Source organism: Muntiacus reevesi, chromosome 1 (genome assembly GCF_963930625.1).
Source record: "Muntiacus reevesi chromosome 1, mMunRee1.1, whole genome shotgun sequence".
In the NCBI taxonomy this organism is placed as follows: Eukaryota; Metazoa; Chordata; class Mammalia; order Artiodactyla; family Cervidae; genus Muntiacus; species Muntiacus reevesi.
Window position 1 is genome coordinate 151,235,163 of NC_089249.1, and position 19,286 is coordinate 151,254,448.

Genomic DNA, 19,286 nt, shown 5'->3' on the forward strand with positions numbered 1-19,286 from the left:
TTAAGCCTATGTGTCACAACTACTGCGCCCATGTTCTACAGCCTGTGCTCCACAAAAAGAGAAACCACAGCAATGAGAAGCCCGAGGACCACAACGAAGAGTAGCCCCAGCTCTCCTCAACTAGAGAAAGCCCTCTCATGGGAAGGAAGACCCAGCCAAATATAAATAAATTAATTAAAAAAAATAAGGTCCAAAATTTCAGCAGTTTGAAACAAAGAAGTTTTATTTCTTGCTCATGTTACAAGTTCATCACAGATTGGCAGGGCAACTGTTCATTGTAGTCACTCAGGCCCCTGGGTTGTTGGAATGAGCACTTCTCATGTAGGGTTGGTCACTGTGCCAGAGGAAAAAGAGCTCTGGAAGGTCTCACAGTGGCAATTAAATCTTCCACTTACAAATGACACATGCCACTTCTCATAATTCATTGGCCAGAAGTATCACATGGTCACACCTAACTTTAAAGAAGGTCACAAAGTATAATCTTACTACATGCCTAGAAAACAAGAGACCTGAGATGCTTGGTGAATAGTATTAATGACTATCACATTATCTGAAGGTAGGTAATGTGGGCTCCATTTAGCTAGGTAGATAGAGTGAAAGAAAGGACAGTGTACACTACACTATTATCCTCCTTTTCATAGTTGAGGACACCTGTGCACTAAGAGTTTGAGTGATTTGCTCACACTAACCTATTACCAAGGTGCTAAGATTCAAATATGTGTTTGTCTGACTCTAAAGCTTTTACCTACTGCTTACCAGGAACTTATCCTGCTTTTGATCCTGTCTTGCCTCATAGGGCTTCCCTGGTAGCTCAGTTGGTGAAGAATCTGCCTGCAATGCAGGAGACCCCAGTTCAATTTCTGGGTTGGGAAGATCCACTGGAGAAGGGATAGGCTACCCACTTCAGTATTCTGAAGTATTCTTTTACCAGTTCAGCTGGTAAAGATTCTGCCTGCAATGCGGGAGACCTGAGTTTGATCCCTGGGTTGGGAAAATTCCCTGGAGAAGGGAAAGGCTACCCACTCCAGTATTCTGGCCCGGAGAATTCCATGGACTGTATAGTCCATGAGGTGGCAAAGAGTCGGACACAACTGCGCGACTTTCACTTTCCTCATATACTTAGAGATGAGGCACCAAGGAGCCTCACCTTCCTTCACCCACAAATTCCATTTTACTCTCTCTGTGTCACTGGTAGAAGTTTAAATCAGACTTTGCAAACAACTCAGGCCAGTTTAAAAGGAAGAAAAGTTGTCTCCGAAGCCTGGATTACATACTTTGCTTGCATTGTGTGGATTTTCCCTCAAGGATCTGCCTCTCCCTTCATTGTTCTTTCCTTTGAAGTCTAACCCAGCAAACAGCCATCAAGACTAGCAGCTTGGCTCCAGAGAGGGGTTATCAAAGGAAGGAGGAGGAGCTTGAACCTCATTTTTAACTTGCTGAACCTTTCAAATTCTCCCTCAAGGCTTCAGTTTGGTAAAAGAAAAATAATAATGACTTATGTTTATCCTGGGGAATATGTGTTTTCCATGCCCCCTTAGGAAATATCATCCATGTGTTTCAAATTTATTTTTTGCTTGACTCATCAAAATACTGTTGCACAAGAGACTCTGGATGTCCAAAGGGCTGTCTTTTAAAATAAATGTCTTATATTTTGTCTTTGGAAACAGCTAATCACATTTTATCAAGAGTCAGCAGCCTTCTTTCTTCAAAGGGTTGAATTTAACACTAAAAAGGTTACAGATGGGGAGAAAGAAGGGTTATTTGCTACCACCAACCCCTTCCACTAAAAGGCAATAAGATGCCAAGGACTATATGATGTGAAGGTTTTGAAATGAAAACTCTAGGAAAATGATAGCTCACCTAAAAATATTAGCAAAAACTAATTTCCATATCCCTTACCTTATTGGTAGTGAGTTGAGGTTAAAAATGAGAGTCCAGATTCTTCAGAACTCCAGTTATTCATATGTTAGATCTTCTTTGCTTAACAACTCTATTTGTTTCTTTTAAAAAAAAAAATCCTTTTTGTTTGAAAAAGTCCATCCTTTGTTATGGCATTAATCTCCTGTTTCTTTGCTCTTGAGTTCCTCCTACTTCAACCTCCATTTCTACAGTGATTGTTGCTATGTTTCTATTTCTTTCTGGCATTCTATGTAATAATCCTGAGTTTTTCTAGTACTAATTAGTGCTATCCTTTCATATTTTATATGATTTTCTTAGTTTTATTTCATTTTGGAAGATTAGGTTATAGTTTCATCTATTTAGTGTATGTGTCTTTCTGATATGCTTTAGTCGTCAATAGGGATGCTTTTAAATCTTTTTACAAAAGTCAAGAAAGATAAAGTGACTTTCCCAAGATGAAACAGCTATTAAGTGGCAGAGCAGGTGTTCACACCCATGTTTATCTGACTCCAAAGCCTGTAATCTTCTTACTAATCATACTTATCATATATTGAAATTCTACTGTGTGGCAGACAATTTATAAACAAAACCTGATCTAATGCAGCATCTTGCAACACCTTTTTATTATTGATGAAGAAACAAAGGCTTGGAAAGCAACTGCAGATGGTTGTGGGCACTTGTGGTAGTTTCAACAACTACAGGCTACTAGCTCCTTAGTTTCAGAAGGTAAAGGCAGATAGCCCACAAATAGTATGATTGCTCCAAGTAACCAAGTTTTCTTTTAGCTCAGTATTTAATTTTGTCTAGAATGTGACCTTCTTCCTGTGGTTCACTCTGGCAGGCAATACATCCAAGTTCCATGTACCTGAATGGAGGAAGGGACTGACAAGGGGCAAAGAACATGAACTAGCTCTTTCTTAAGCAGGGGTTTTAGGAAAGCTACTATGCAATACTTTGATTTTATTTTACTGGCCTGAACTGAGCCACCTGCCTTAACTTAGCTGTAAGAGAGTCTGAGAAATGTGACCACATGCCCAATTAAAAATGGGGCGTGGCAGGGTTCCACTACTAAGAAAGAAGGGGAGAATATATACTGGTGTAGACAACTACTAGTCCTTACCGAAGGAACTAAGCAAAGTGATCTGATTGCAAGTAATCTGAGGTGTGTTTATGGGCACTCTTTTAGAATGATTCTCTAAACTTTCTCTACCACCAAAGAGAAGATTTCTTCATGACAGAGATGATGTACCTTAAAATTTTTTACTTTACTTTAAAGTTTATTTTTGGCTACACTGGGTCTTTGTTACTGCACAGGAGCTTTCTCTAGTTGCAGTGAGAGGGGCTACTCTTTTTTGCGGTGCTTGAGCTTCTCACTGTGGTGGCATTGCTTGTTGCAGAGCACAGGCTCTAAGCGCCATGGACTTCAGTAGTTGCAGTATGCAGGCTCTAGTCTGGGTTCAGTAGTTGTGGAGCATGGGCTTTGTTGACTAGTGGTATATAGGATCTTCCTGAACCAGGGACTGAACTCGTGTCCCCTGTATTGGCAGGCGGATTCTTAACTACTAGACCCACCAGGAAAGACCCTTGATCTACCTTTGTATTTCCAGTTTGCCCTGCAATGTGCTGCACTTAGTAGCTCAGTCTGTTAGCAACCCCATGGACTGCAGCTCACCAGGATCTTCCCTGTCCATGGGATTCTCCAGGCAAGCATACTGGAGTGGTTGCCATGCCCTCCTCCAGGGGACTCTTCCCAACCCAGAGATTGAATCCAGGTCTCCCTCATTACAGGTGGATTCTTTACTGTTTGAACCATCAGGGAAGCCCAGGAATACTGGAGCAGGTAGCCTATCCCTTCTCCAGGGGATCTTCCCAATCCAGGAATCATACCAGGGTCTCCTGTATTGCAGGCAGATTCTTTACCAGCTGAGCTACCAGGGAAGCCCTTGTCCTTCAATTCTTCAAACTTAGTTAATATTATCATATTTTTGGAAGTGAATATGATGCACTGTTAAAGCAGCTCAAGAAGCCACTTCTAGCAAACATTGCAGAGCAATTTGTGTGACTTCACTTTCTCTCACTAGATGATCAGTTTCTTCAGAGTCAATAAATCATTGAAACAGTCTTTCCAGAGTATACTGAATGTTGTCTGTGCTATGTATTTGGATGTTAACAGGTATTAGCAGTATGCCTCCAGGGATATCACTGAGGCCTAATGAAATTAGAGAAGGATTCATTAAGTGGTACTTAGGTTGGTGACAATATACAGCCAATATACTGTCAAGGCTGTGTATTGTCACCCTGCTTATTTAACTTATATGCAGAGTACATCATGAGAAACACTGGGCTGGAAGAAGCACAAACTGGAATCAAGATTGCCAGGAAAAATATCAATAACCTCAGATAGGCAGATGACACCACCCTTATGGCAGAAAGTGAAGAAGAACAAAGAACCTCTTGATGAAAGTCAAAGAGGAGAGTAAAAAGTTGACTTAAAACTCAACATTCAGAAAACTAAAATCATGGCATCCAGTCCCATCACTTCATGGCAAATAGATGGGGAAACAGTGGAAACAGCGACTGACTTTATTTTGGGGCTCCAAAATCACTGTAGATGGTGATTGCAGCTATGAAATTAAAAGATACTTACTCCTTGGAAGGAAAGCTATGACCAACCTAGACAGCATATTAAAAAGCAGAGACATTACTTTGTCAACAAAGGTCTATCTAGTCAAGGCTATGGTTTTTCCAGTAGTCATGCATGGATGTGAGAGTTAAACTATAAAGAAAGCTGAGCACCGAAGAATCGATGTTTTTGAACTGTGGTGTTGGAGAAGACTCTTAAGAGTCCCTTGGACTGCAAAGAGATCCAACCAGTCCATCCTAAAGGAAATCAATCCTGAGTAATCATTGGAAGGACTGATGATGAAGCTGAAACTCCAATACTTTGGCCACCTGATGTCAAGAACTGACTCACTGGAAAAGACCCTGATGCTGGGAAAAATTGAAGGTGGGAGGAGAAGGGGACAACAGAGGATGAAATGGTTGGATGGTATCACCAACGCTATGGACATGAGTTTAAGTAAGCTCCAGGAGTTGGTGATGGACAGGGAGGCCTGGTGTGCCTCCCTGTGTCCATGGGGTCGCAAAGAGTCGGACACGACTGAGCGACTGAACTGACTTAGGTTGGTGAAGAGCATTTTCCTCACTGGCAGGAAATTAAGGACAATCAATATTTGTATAGTATTTTAGTACGTCGTCACATCATCTGATGCCACCTTTATTTTTATCTTTATTTTATAGAGGCTCAGGGAGAGTCAAAATATTTCTCTTAGCAAGTGGTAGAACTGAAACTAGAAAACAGATCTTAGGAAACCAAAGGTTTCTCTAGGGAAAAACAGTTCTTCATTTCAGCAAAAATAGTATCTTTGTGGAGAGGTCCACAGCATCCTTTGATTTCACTGTCAGACAGCAGATAAAGTAAGATCGAAAGAAACGAAGGCAAATCATTTTGTCAGTTTTTTGGAATCAGAGAACTCTAAACCAGTCAACACTGCGACTAGTAGCCGCTTTATAAAGTCATTTATAAATGACTACGATTCCCAGGATGCCACAAGGTACGGCAGGCAAGACTTCGACTCCCAGCATGCTGTACTCTGGAACTTCCAGTCCCAGAATGCAACGCTCCTCCTTTCTCCTAGAGGTCCATGAAGACTACAATTCCCGGCATGCAGCGCCGCCCCCAGTTTCTGGCGCCCCGCTGGACCCTGCTTCGGAAAGACCGTTTGGACTCCAGAGGGCGGGCCCTGGGGTCCCAGTCCCCTCTGGGGGACTTGTGTGCGCGGCAGTTCTGGTCCGTTGGGCCTGTCCAGACGAAACCTCGAAGAGATGGGTTGGGGCCTGGGCCGGGCTTCTCCCAGGCAGCGTTTGAGGCAGCCCCAATGGGGCCCTCCGGGGGCCTTCCTCCCTTTGAACTGCGGTGGCGGGCGGGCTCGCTGTATCCTGCACCCCTCAGAGTAGGGGCCGCCATCACCATGGCCACAGCTGCGAGTCGGCCCTGCCCCGGAGGGTCGCGGGACATCTTGTGGCGCGTGAGTGCTGCGCGCAGTGGCAGGCGCTCGTTAGCTGCGGGAGTCGGGCTGGTTTGGGGGCGTCGGTCGCGCGTGCGCGCTGGGCGGGGGAGGGGCTGGCTGTAGAGTAGCGTGGGGAGCGCGTGGGGTGGGGGGAGACCGGAGTGAGTGGTTTCGGGGTTGTGCGGGGCATATTGAGTGGAAGCTAGTTATAGTAGCGAGGGGCGTGCTAAGGAGAGTTGGTTACAAGGTGTGTGTCTGTGCGGGACGTCCTAAGTGCAAACTTGTTACTGTGTGAGAGAGGGGTCCTGAATGGAAGCTGGTCATGGTGGGAAGGATGACCTGCTTGGGAATTGAGTCGGGGAATGGGAAAGAGTTGTATGCCAGGAGGTGTACCTACTAAGTGCAGACATCTTTAATTTGTTGATTACTTGGGATAAGAAGCGGGAAACAGTATCCGGAATCGGAAAGACAACTGCTGGACTTGGGGTCTGGGTAAAACAGGACGGGTATTTTGTCAAATTAGAGGAGTGTGGACACTGTGGGCCGGAGGTGAGGAGGTACTTCCTTGTGGAAGTTTAGTCAACAGTTCTGCATCCTTTCTGTGGCGGACAAAGAGTAACAGGAATAAGATCCCTTTTAGAACAGTGCTTATACCCTGGCAGCACTGCCATCTACTTTGTTCCGTTCAGTCGCTCAGTCGAGTCCGACTGTTTGCGACCGCAGGGACTGCAGCACGCCAGGCCTTCCTGTCCATCACCTACTCGCGGACTTTACTTAAGCTCGTGTCCATTGCGTCCGTGATGCCATCCAACCATTTCATCCTCTGTCGTCCCCTTCTGCTGCCTTCAGTCTTTCCCAGGATCAGGGTCTTTTCCAATGAGTCAGTTCTTCGCATCAGGTGGCCAGAGTATTGGAGTTTCAGTTTCAGCATCAATCCTTCCAATGATTACTCAGGACTGATTTGCTTTAGGATGGACTGGTTGGATCTCCTTGCAGTCCAAGGGACTCTCAAGAGTCTTCTCCAACACCACAGTTCAAAAGCATCGATTCTTTGGTGCTGAGCTTTCTTTGTAGTTCAACTCTCACATCCATACGTGACTACTGGAAAAACCATAGCCTTGATTAGATGGATCTTTGTTGACAAAGTAATGTCTCTGCTTTTTAATATGCTGTCTAGGTCGGTCATAGCTTTTCTTCCAAGGAGCAAGCGTCTTTTAATTTTATGGCTGCAGTTACCATCTGCAGTGATTTTGGAGCCCCCCAAAATAAAAGTCAGTCACTGTTTCCACTGTTTCCCCATCTATTTGCCATGAAGTGACGGGACCAGATGGCCATGATCTTAGTTTTCTGAATGTTGAGTTTTAAGCCAGCTTTTTCACTCTCCTCTTTCACTTTCATCAAGAGGTTTTTTAGTTCTTCACTTTCTGCCATAAGGGTGGTGTCATCTGCCTATCTGAGGTTATTGTTACTTTTCTTGGCAATCTTGATTCCATCTTGTGCTTGCTTCATTCAGCTCAGCATTTCTCATGATGTACTCTGAATATAAGCTTCCCTGGTGACTCAGACGGTAAGGCGTCTGCCTGCAAAGGGAGACCTGGGTTCGATCTCTGAGTCGGGAAGATCCCCTGGAGAAGGAAATGGCAACCCACGCCAGTACTCTTGCTTGGAAAATCCCATGGACAGAGGAGCCTGGTAGGCTACAGTCCATGGGGTCACAAAGAGTTGGACACGACTGTGTGACTTCACTCTGCATATAAGTTAAATAAGCAGGGTGACAATATACAGCCTTGACGTACTCCTTTCCCGATTTGGAACCAGTCTCTTGTTCCATGTCCAGTTCTAACTGTTGCTTCTTGACCTGTATACAGATGTCTCAGGCGGCAGGTCAGGTGGTCTGGTATTCACAGCTCTTGACTTTTATTTGTATCCCAAGTTATTAATACTAAATCTTGTCTATTCTTTACAACCTTTATTATCGGCTATCGATGTCCTGCAGGTTGTGCATCAGAAAGATGGCTGCAGTTTTTCTTTTTTTAACTTTCTTATTGCCACTGCCTTCCTTCAGACACTGACTGAAACCTTTGGCTTGGGCAGTTGGGGTGTGCTGCCTCCTGTTTGTCTGCCGTCTGCCTCTTGTCCCCTCTGATCCATCTTCAGTGTAGCCACCTTACAGATACGCGGGTGTTGTCTTCCAGAGATAAAGATTGTCACTTTTGTGCTTAAAATCCCTCAAGGTCTTTTCTTGTATTTATGTATTCAGCAGTAAATCTTGTGCCTCTTATGAGGTGTGTATGTGTGTTAAGTCGCTTCAGTCGTGTCCGACTCTTTGCCACCCTATGGACTGTAGCCCACCTGACTCCTCGGTCCATGGGATCCTCCAGGCAAGAATACTGGAGTGGATCGCCATGCCCTTCTCTAGAGGATCTTCCCCATCCAGTGGTGGAACCTGTGTCTCTTATGTCTCCTGCATTCGGCAGGCGGGTTCTTTTACCGCTAGTGCCACCTGGGAAGCCCATCTCTTATGATGTAGGCACTGATAATTCAGACATGAATACGATGAAGTAGGTGCCCAGTTAGGAGCCCATATCTAATAATTGTAAACACAATTGCAGTATATACATGATTCCTGTAATAGGTATATACTTTCAGATATTGACATGTCTGTCAAACCTAGGGAGACAGCTGTAAGTTGCTGTGAAATACAGGTGTAAACGAAATGAAACCTTCTTCACTCCCCAAAGTGTGATATTTAATGTGACATCTGACTCTGGACTAAAACAGCAAGAGTTCAGTGATAGGAGAAAATTCTGTAGTGGTATGTAATATTGTTAATAGTAGTGACCATTGGAGTTTATAGACAGCTGCGTGGACTGTAATCTGGGTGTAAACATTAGTGATTAACATCCTGTATGAAAGATAAGATTTGCATAACTGAAATAACTGGAATAGTTTAAATGACTTCAGGATTGAGGGGTTTTGTTTATTTAATTACAGGTGTTGGGCTGGAGGATAGTTACAAGCATTGTCTGGTCAGTGCTACTGCTGCCCATCTGTACCACAGTATTTGTAATCTTTAGCAGCATTGATTTATTTCATCCTATACAGTGGCTGTCTGGTAAGTGATATTCAGTTTGGGGATAACAAATTTACAGGACCCACTTCTCAAAATAAAAATCACGTTGCGTTTTAAATTTATTTTAGTGTCTGTATTGAGAGTGGCAAAAAAAATTCACTCTGAGGTTCTTAAGCCATTCCCTGCCTAACATAGGCATTTTCACTGTATAATAAGATCACTAAACCCTTCAGAGACTGCTCACAGAAACAGAAAGATCACTAGAGACCACATTAATAAAAACTTAATTCTATTTGTCTTTTCTCTTTGACAGCTTTATTGAGGAAATGAACTTGTGAGCTTTCTTTTTAAGGAAGTGAACTAATACTTTTACATGTTTAAAAATTATAGATAGAAAATATGACATATCTTTTAAAAATTTTTTTCTAAAATTAAGAATACTTCATTTCTTTGTTGTGGCTGATAAGAAAGATGAAAAGAGAGAAAAGGAGGAGACTAAGGAACATAGAGTTAAACTGAAAGATTGATGAGAAGGAAAAAATTGTAGCAGGCTGATGTTTCTCAAAATTCTTGGAGACAATAAAATTAATAAATTCATTAAAGTGTAACTACTTTATGTTAATAATAGCTACCAATTATTACTGCCTACTATGTGCTAGGCACCATGCTAAATACCTTAAGTATATTCTTTTTTTTGGCCACTCCTCATGGCATATCGGGGTCTTGCTTCCCCAACAAGGGATCGAACTTGCACCCCTTGCAGTGGAGAAGTGGAGTCTTAACCACTGTCCCACCAGGGAAATCCCAGGATGTTACTTCTTATCCTTTCTATTAATACAACCTTGTATGATAAGAATGAGGTAGTATTCCTACTTAAATGAGGGACCTGAGACTCAGGTTATAAGTCTGTACAGAGACGCAGCTGGTGAGTAACTGAACTAGGATTTGAATATTGGTCTCTGACTTCAAAGCCTGTGTTTTTTCCACTCCCCCACACTAGAATTTAAAAAGAGAAATGTTCCCAGAGTAGATTTTGAAGCCTTTTAAGGTCTTGCCTAAGGCTAAAAGGCACAAATACTCTTGAAATTCTTCCTCCCCCCCCTCCAAAATGGTAACAATAAATTTCTTTTGCTTTGGAAAGTGGGAAGTATGTTGTTAATTTAATTTTTCAGAAGAAATGCCAGTTTTCAGAGAGTTAAAAGCTTTACCTTATGGCCTTTGGAGAGAGATTGCTGCTAAAGAATTGAAGCCATTTTGAGTTTTTTGTTGAGACACGTCAGTCACTTTTTGGGTACATCTCTCAGTCAGATGAGGTTAAGCCATAAGCTAGTACCAGGGTGGCACGTATTTCTGTAGCCACCTTGCCTGTGTCTGCATCACCCACGCTTGTGTAGTTGCAACTTTAGAATATTCAGTGTTGTAACCTAGAGCCATTACCAGTTGTTATGGATTGGTACTTCAGACAAAAACTTTTTGCCATTTCGTGGCCCAAGGGTTCTTTAATTCTAGTGTCCCTTTTTCTCCAGATTGGATTTGATTTATGCCATTTTTCTCATCAAATATTACTGTCTGCTTCAACTTTTGCTTCATAAAGTCTTTACAGAAAAATTTAGTCCTTCCTTCCTTATTTCCAGCCACATGAATTAGTTCTTTCACTCTTTTAGCTCAGTGTAATGCTTGAGAAGTTTACTTGTGGATGCTTAATAATTTTTCAGTAATTTTGGTCAATGAATTAAAATTTTAAAAATAATTGGTCTCATTTAGTGTATTTAACAAACATGTCCATATTTTTATTTCTCTTGTTCATATTTTTAGGCATAATATATACATATTTTAAACTGTCACTTTTTTAGATGGAATATTGATTGTTGAACCACTAATATTGAATGTATTAGTATTTCATGAATTTTTATTTTTAATTTGTTCATTTGGATGATGTACAGATTATTCTATTTCTAGAAATGTTACTTTTTTTTAGCTCTAGGGACTAATTGCATTTAAGAAGGGATCTGAAAAATATTTACATTTTAGAAAGAAACTTTGTTGGTGTATTACTAAATGTGGTACTTCTCTGTTTTACATGAACTATGTTTGCATATGGTGTTATTTGTCTGATGTTATCATCTGGGTCATCTAAAAGAAATTCTGGTATAATTTTAAAGATAAGCTTTTAAATTAAAATTAGAGTTGTGGTTCAAACCCCCCTTTTTATTGCAGTATACTAAACATGACAATATGACTGAACTCACTAATTCATCTCTCTTTTGTTTTAGCTTCTTTCAATGATCTGTATAATTCCTACATTATCTTTTACCTTCTGCTGCTGTCAGTGGTAATTGTAATAATAAGTATTTTCAATGTGGAGTTCTATACAGGTGAGTTTTCAAATGTTAACCATCTTTAAAATACCTGAATTTATTTTACTAAGAGCAGACATAATGAATTTTATATGTGGATGTGTACATCAGAGGCTGTATTTTGTGTCAGAGTTTTAACATGTATACAGAATTATATGCTTTTGAGTGTCTTATTGTAAAATTTATTTGACAGATACTTTCTCTGATTTTAAAAAATAACTGGCACTCTTAGGACAAATTGTATGATTCCACTTATATATATGAGGTTTCTAGAGTAGTCTCAAATTCATGGAGATATGAAATAGAATGATGGTTACCAGGGACTTGAAGGAGGAGGGAGTGGGGAATTGTTCAGTGGATACAGAGTTAATAGGTACAGGGGAAGATGGAAAAGTTTGGAGATGGATGGTGGTGATGGTTGCACAACAATGTGAGTGTACTTAAAACTATATACTTAAAATGGTAATTTTTAAAAATATGTATTTTATGACATTAAAAAAATCAGGCATTTTACTAATTCACAACCAGTGATTAAAGTTGTGATTTAGCAGATATATCATAAAAATAACTTCTTTATAGAGTATGAGATCAAGACCAGATGATTTCTGAGGTCCTTTTCAAATATTAAAGTCTATAATTCTGTGATTTTGGTACAACAAAATTTAAAATATCATATGTTTTGCCTTGGGAGAATCACCTGCTAGATTTCAGAGTTTTTTATCTTTTCTCAATTTCTCTCCTTGCTCTTCCTGCCTTTTCAGATTCCTTAAGTCTGTTCTTGAGGTAAAATGAGAAACTTTTAAGTTATACTTCTTTTTTTCACTATAACTTTGTCCCTCTTTTTAGCTCTTTAGTACTTCCTGGCTAGATATGATATACAATTTCACGTTGTTCTCTGGATTTTATAATATACCCCTTTCCTTTGCTTTTCTAATCCCTTCCTACTTGCTGACGGATCTCTTTTTCTATTCAAGCCGTCTATAGAACCCCTTGACTCACAGTTAGCTTTTTTGGTGGGGCAGGGGGGTGGGGGCCTGTGCTACATGGCCTGCCTGATCTTAGTTCTCCAACCAGGAAGTGAATCTGTGCCCTCTGCAGTGGAAGTGTGAAGTCTTAACCCCTGGACCACCTGGGAAGTCTTCGTCTAGTTTTTCTTAAAGCCTGACTAGTCACTTTGGCTCATTCCTTCAGCGTGCATTATGCATTACATTGTGCCATGCATTGTGTAGGGATAGGAGATGTTTGATCCCAGTTTTCCCCAAGAGGTCTCAATGAATGCTGAGCCAGTAATACACTGGATAGTAGGAGAGTATGGAGGAGCACCATTTACCCAGCATGGTGAACTTCCTGAGGAGATGACGTTTAAACCAAGCCTTGAAGGGTGAGTATATTAAGTAGACAAGGAAGAAAAATGACTTTTTAGGGGAAAGATAGAGCATATAAAAAGGTTTAATGACATCAGAAGGTTTGGTATATGTTCAGAGTATAAGTCAATTACACAGTCAGTAGGTCTTGTGGGCCTTTCTGGTAGGGAGGGAAAGGTCATAGCATCCTGTTTTCCAAATTGTGAAGCATCTTAACCTTCTCCCTTGATGCTTAGTTTTCCACCATACTTGGTGCCTATTAAATACTGTAAGAAATAAAAGAAGACTGTGTACAAAGATAGGTCATGGAACCCTGTGGCAGCTACTTTCAAAGGCCAGCATCCCTCACCTCCTCCCCACTCTTGCCTTCCCTAGTTCACCTTGTAAGCATTTATTTTAGTATTCAGTGTTGTCATTATTTACCTAGTTTGTGGTTTATTTTTCCAGATGGACTATATATTGTCAATTCAAAATGCTGAAATAAGGATAACTTGCTGGAAGACAGGCACTATCTTAAAATTTTTGTTTATTCCTTTATGGCAGTAAGGGGAGTGGCAGGGTAGGCACTATTTGAGCTGTCCGGAAATCTTAATTAGAAAGAATTGAAAAATGTTAATCATACTATCCTTAGGTTTCATCTCTCTAGATTCTTTGGTTTTTGTTTTTCTGTGTGTATCTATATTTACTCAGTCTTTTTTCAACTTAGTGTGTTTCTGTACTATGTTTTATACTGACTCGGTTTCTTCCTCCCCTTTGGAGTATTTATGCAAGGAGGAGAGGGAAAAGTTTAGGTCCTCTTGCTTCATATGCCGTGGATTATAAAGCTACAGTCGTGTGTTTTGTTTTCAGTTGTGCCTTCCATTCCCTGCTCAAGACTGGCACTGATAGGGAAGATCCTTCATCCGCAGCAGCTCATGCACTCCTTTATTCATGCTGCAATGGGAATGATGATGGCTTGGTGTGCTACAGTGATAACCAAGGGCCAGTACAGCTTTCTTGTGGTTCCCTGCACTGGTACTGAGAGGTAATATTCCATATATTTTTTATAAGGGTCCTTGTTTAGTTGTTAATCCAAAGGTGACCTGTATACATTAACAGTTTATGGACATTCTTTACTTTCCAGACTTCTATTAAAAAGTGCTTTCTCACATACATCAAATGTTTTTGATGTTTTATATTTGTTGAATTCAATAGTTTTTTTTAAACCATTCTGTGCAAGGTGCTATTCTAGATGCTGTTGGATTTATTAGAATGATTTACATATGGACTACAAGCTCCTTCAGAGTTGAGAACAGTAGGTGGTGTAAGACATGGAGGCAAATGAATATATAGGGAGAGGAGTAGAAATGTGGGAGAAATAGGATATAACAGGAAGAAAATGAAATGTGCAGATCAAACTTGTGGGAGTTCAGAAAGCAGGGAGGGATCCGTATATGGCTTCTGGGAGGAGGTGGCATTTAGGTTGGGGTTTGAAAGAAGGATAATATGGGAAGAATGAAAAAAAATTTTAAATAATTACAACTACCTTCTTCAGTAGAACACTTTTATAATTTTGAAACATACACAGTTCTTGAACAGATGACATTGATATAAATATCAAGTTGATATTCTGATTTTAAAAATCAAAAAAGATTTCTGGAGTAGTCTTTAAGTTCTCAATTAGCCATTGCTTTTATACAGTGTTCATGACTACTGAATACTTGATTTCCTTTTGTCCCCCAGTTACTATTAAATAGGGAAGGCTTTTTTCCTAATGTGGTAAATGTTCTCTAGTGAAAGGGTTCCCATGAAGGATTGCCTCCTTATAAGAGACAACACAGAGAGAAGCCCAAAGTTACGGCGTCTCTATCAGGTGCATAGCCTTCATTTAGAGTTCTTCCTAGCCCAGATACAGTTTACCAGTGACTAAGAAGCGCCATTGCTTACTGTCCCAGGAGACATTCTTACCCTTAGCAGGTTTCCAAACGAGCTGAGCTAGAGTTTTGTTTTTTGTTTTGTTCTTAAAATGGGAAGATTTATTAAGGGTTTTCTGCAAAAGTAACAGCCAAGCCCATGCTTCTTAAGAGAAGTGATTAGCAGGAAATTTATGTCATACCTTGGGCCCAGAACCACAGGATGCTTCTTAGTTTTAACTAAAGGTAAAATTCTCATGCATCAGGGGAAAGGGTTCTGTTAATCTTTTGCCCACACTAACCTAAAATACACCCTTATGTTAGAATTTGGGGCATTTCTTAAGTAATTAAGTCAAAGCTTTTCCTTCAGTAAATATTGAGCCTAAAATGGTGATATGTGTCCCTGGCTATTGAATTAATAACCTAACTTTTCCCTTTCAGCTTAGATAGCCCTGCTGTACAAACCTGCCTAAATGAGTATCACCTTTTCTTCCTACTGGCTGGAGCATTTATGGGCTATAGCTATAGCCTCCTGTATTTTATTAACAATATGAACTATCTTCCATTTCCCATCATACAGGTAAGCTGTCATTTGAGCATTTCCTCATGTCAGAATTTGGCTGGGTTAAAATCACCCTGGTGATTCTATATATAACTGGCCTCATCTGATCAATTCAAGATTTGATCAGTGAAACTTAGGACTGAGATGCTCAAAATGCCATTTGGAGAGGAGATCTTTGTCTTCATGAGACTTGAGTGTCTGGGAGCTGCAGTTACCCTTCCTGCTGCGTCTCTCAGAATACCGCTTTGCTCCACTCTTTCCCTCCTTGCTAGGTGGGGGCAGCTGCTGTGACCAAGCAGGGCTGGGGGAGGGTGATGATGACACTCGCGCAAGGTACCTCTGTGCAGCTGCCAGCTTCCTTTTGAACCTAAGAATCTCAGTAGCCTGAGGATGTACAAGTAAATATAGAACATGTCAGTTACATTCTGAATAAATAAAACAGTTGATTGGTTTGAGTGGGATAGTTTAGACTGTCTTTCACTTAGGTTTTTAAAAATCTACTAATTTGGTAGAAGCTGTCCCCTCCTGTGGCAGGAGAGAGGGGTAGGTTGAGGTTTCTCCTGTGCCACCAAGGCTCTCTGGAGCCTGTTGCCACTGCTCTTGACTGTGCTATTATTCACTTCATTCCTCCTGTACAGCATACTGAATACTGGGCTTTGGAGTAAACTTAGAACTAGCTCCTGCTAGGACCCAGTCTGGGAGGGAGAGAGTGGGGGAGGGATGTATAGGTAAATGATATGCCACGAGAGTGTAAATATTAGAGTGTGATGGATTAGGGTTCTCCTGGTTTAACTAAAGTTTTCACATGCCTGTTGCATTCTTGAGAACAATCTGATGAAAATACACCTACTGCAAAGAGATAGCGCTCACAGGCAAGAATGTGGCGCTTACCTTTCTGCTCTCTGAGCCTATGACAGGGAGTCCTGTTATAAATTCTTCACATCTTGTGAAGGTGAGTTAAAAGCAGAGTGCCATCTTCACTACCTCAGAATTTCACAAGGAGAAAGATCCCAAAATCCTGCATAGAAATATCCATGGTGAGTCATCTTTGATCCAAACATCATTAAGAATATAGAAAATGAACTAAAGAAAGTACTAGAGAAAAATTAGATTATTCCCAAATGTCTTGCTCCTTCATGGACTTCAGTTGATAGTGAAAGCCTGTTTAACATCACAAATGTGTAAGGGAGTGAACAAGGAAAGTCCAGTATTGATAGTACTGATAAATTATTGTTTATACCATGTAATGCACATTTGTAAAATTTGACAGCTAGATTTTTTGTAATTTCTTTTGATAAAATTTTGGATTTACTCTTGTGTATTTTTCCAGATCCTTCATTGTACATTTATAAATATAGTAGCTGTAATATTATATATTTGATGGGTTGGGGTTTTCATACTTTCATTTTGCACATATTATTCAGTAACTACTTTTTCATGTAACAATGTGAAAAATTAGATCTTTTTAAAAATATAGTATTTTAACCAATTTGCTGTTAGTCCATTAGGTTTTTTTTTTTTTTCTTTAAACTTGCTTCTGCTACAAAACTCAGTTCTATTGCCCTTATTAGATTCTTAATGACTGACTGATAGGGAAAAGCACAACATTGGTGTGGAGTAGGGTACAAAGAAATGAATAAATACCAAGATAGGCTTGGTAAGGTATACACCAAGACTATTTGAAAGTTTATTAAATTAGATAAGATTTATATAGCCGGACACATAGTGAATCTTTGAATAGTAAAGGATAGCTCATAGCCAAATCACAGAACCCAACAAGGAATTGAAAAGCATTTCACTTTAGGAGCAATAAGAGGGTATATTAGCTTTCTCTGTATATCTAACTGCTTCTGTAGCCTCTCTGGACCCTTGTAAGTGATGGTTAAGGTGAGAGCTGCAATAGTAATAGTATAGGAACTATGCCCATTTTATTGGAAGGTGAAGGTGAGATAGTGGTAGCACCCAGTGACTGCATGGAATAGCTGCAATTCTACATCTTGAACTTTGAAAGTATTTTAATAAACCAGGATACTTCAAGCTGTATGGTTAATGACCAAGTATTCATTTTACCTGGGCTGCTTTTTGTAAGATACTGTTGGAATCTGCAGATATGGTATGAAGACAAAACCTCTACCTAAGGACTTTGCTGTCCTTCTGTTTCTGAAATCCTTAAAGAAGGACCAGCCCTAATATAAACACAAAGGAAGACTAGAATTTGAGAAGTCCATCTTTGGTTCTTCAGGTTTCCTCAGATCCTCTCCAGTAATATAAAAATATTTTTCCCATTGGCATTTTTAGGGTACACAACCCTTGTTTCACAAGAAGTGTAATTTTTTCAAAAAAAAACCTTTCATATTTTTTCTTGCTTGATTCTTTACTCTTAGATTGTTAACATTGGAAGGTACCCACTAAGGAAGTGTTTAACTGGTTCAGCCTTATTCTCTCTCAGATAGAGAGGTGATAAGACTTACTTAATGTTGTACAGAAAAAGGCAGTATTATAGCTCAGGTCTCCTGAGCTTAGGCTTGTGTCTTCTTTACTACCTCCTGTTTTTCTGCAAACCCCATGTGAAAAATTTTAGTGTAGAGGCATTATACACTATCTTTAAGGTTTCAGGCTCTGAAGCCAGCCAGCCTACATTAAAATCACAGATTTTTGTTTTGCTAACTGGTAACACTGGTTAAACTACTTAACCTCTTTGTGCCTTGGTTTTCTCAGCTGTAAGATGGGGATAAAAATAGGGGGTTGTTGTGAGGTTTAAATGGATTAATACCTTTAAAGTGCTTGGAATAGTACCTTGTATGTGGTAAGTGTCCAAAAAGTGTTAGCTCTTAATTATTATGTTTTTTAATACTTACTCCATCTTGATATTCCTTACTATATTAGGTTGGTGAAAAAGTAATGGCCGTTTTGGACCATGAATTTTAAACCATTATAACTAGGCTGAAACACATCTTTATTCATCAAAATAGGAACTATTAAAGTCAACACATTTTTGCCAATGAGAAATAAGTTTGTTTATTCCCATACTATAAAAATCTGTGCTTTGGGATTTAACAAATTCTTGGAAAGCATTTTCTGCCTCTTGCTGGTTGTGGAAGCATTCTCTCTGCAAAAAGTTCTCAGGATGCTTTAAGAAGTGGTGGGTGGTTGGCAAGAGATCAGGTGAATATGACGAATGAAGCAAAACTTCATAGCCTAGTTCTTTGAACTTTTGAAGCGTTGGTTGTGTGATTTGCAGTCAGATGTTTTGGGGAAGAATTGGACCCATTCTGTTGACTGTTGTGTTGCAGTTTTCAGTGCATCTCATCGATTTGCTGAGCATACTTCTCAGGTGTAATGGTTTCGCCAAGATTCAGAAAGGTATAGTGGATCAGACAGGCAGCAAGCCACCAAACAGTGACCATGACCCTTTTTTGGTGCAAGTTTGGCTTTGGGAAGTATCTTGGAGCTTTTCAGTGCAACCACTGAGCTAGTCTTTGCTGGTTGTATAAAATCCCCTTTTTGTCACTCGTTGTAATCTGATTGGGAAATGGTTTGTTGTGTAGAATAACAGAAGACAACACTTCAAAATGATGGTTTTTGAATTTGCAGTCAACTCATGAGGCACCCACTTATCAAGCTTTTTGATCTTTTCAGTTTGCTTCAAATGCCAAATGATCATAGAATGGTCGACTGTGAGTTCTTTGGCAACTTCTTGTGTAGTTGTAAGAGGATCAGCTTCAGCGATCCTGTCAGTTGGTCGTTGTCAGCTTCTGATGGCTGGCCACTGCACTCCTCATCCTCAAGGCTTTTGTCTCCTTTGCAGAACTTCTTGAACCGCCTCTGTACTGTACTTCATTAGCAGTTCCTGGGACAAATGCATTGTTGATGTTTTGATTTGTCTCTGCTTCTTTATGACCCATTTTCAATAAGAAAATCGCTCAGATTTGCTTTTTGTCTAACATCATTTCCCTAGTCTAAAATAAATACGAAATAAACAGCAAGTAATGAGTCATAAGCAAAAAGTAAATAAATAAAGCGAGAAATACACCTGAAACATAACCACATTTATTTAAGAATATATTCC

The 19,286-nt window shown here is 40.1% G+C and overlaps 1 protein-coding gene across 2 annotated transcripts in view; it reads left to right on the forward strand.

Moving 5' to 3' along the window:
• Positions 1 to 5,721: 5,721 nt before the first annotated feature.
• NDC1 (NDC1 transmembrane nucleoporin) overlaps positions 5,722 to 19,286 on the forward strand; it is a 55,194-nt gene continuing 41,629 nt past the window's right edge. Inside the window, exons 1-5 of one of the 2 annotated variants that reach the window (XM_065912698.1) lie at positions 5,722 to 5,987; positions 8,964 to 9,084; positions 11,316 to 11,417; positions 13,613 to 13,787; positions 15,097 to 15,235. In XM_065912698.1, coding sequence (XP_065768770.1) covers positions 5,838 to 5,987; positions 8,964 to 9,084; positions 11,316 to 11,417; positions 13,613 to 13,787; positions 15,097 to 15,235 — 687 coding nt within the window. In that variant the 5' untranslated portion in view covers positions 5,722 to 5,837. The remainder of the gene's footprint in view (positions 5,988 to 8,963; positions 9,085 to 11,315; positions 11,418 to 13,612; positions 13,788 to 15,096; positions 15,236 to 19,286) is intronic. The other variant, XM_065912689.1, reaches the window with a different exon arrangement.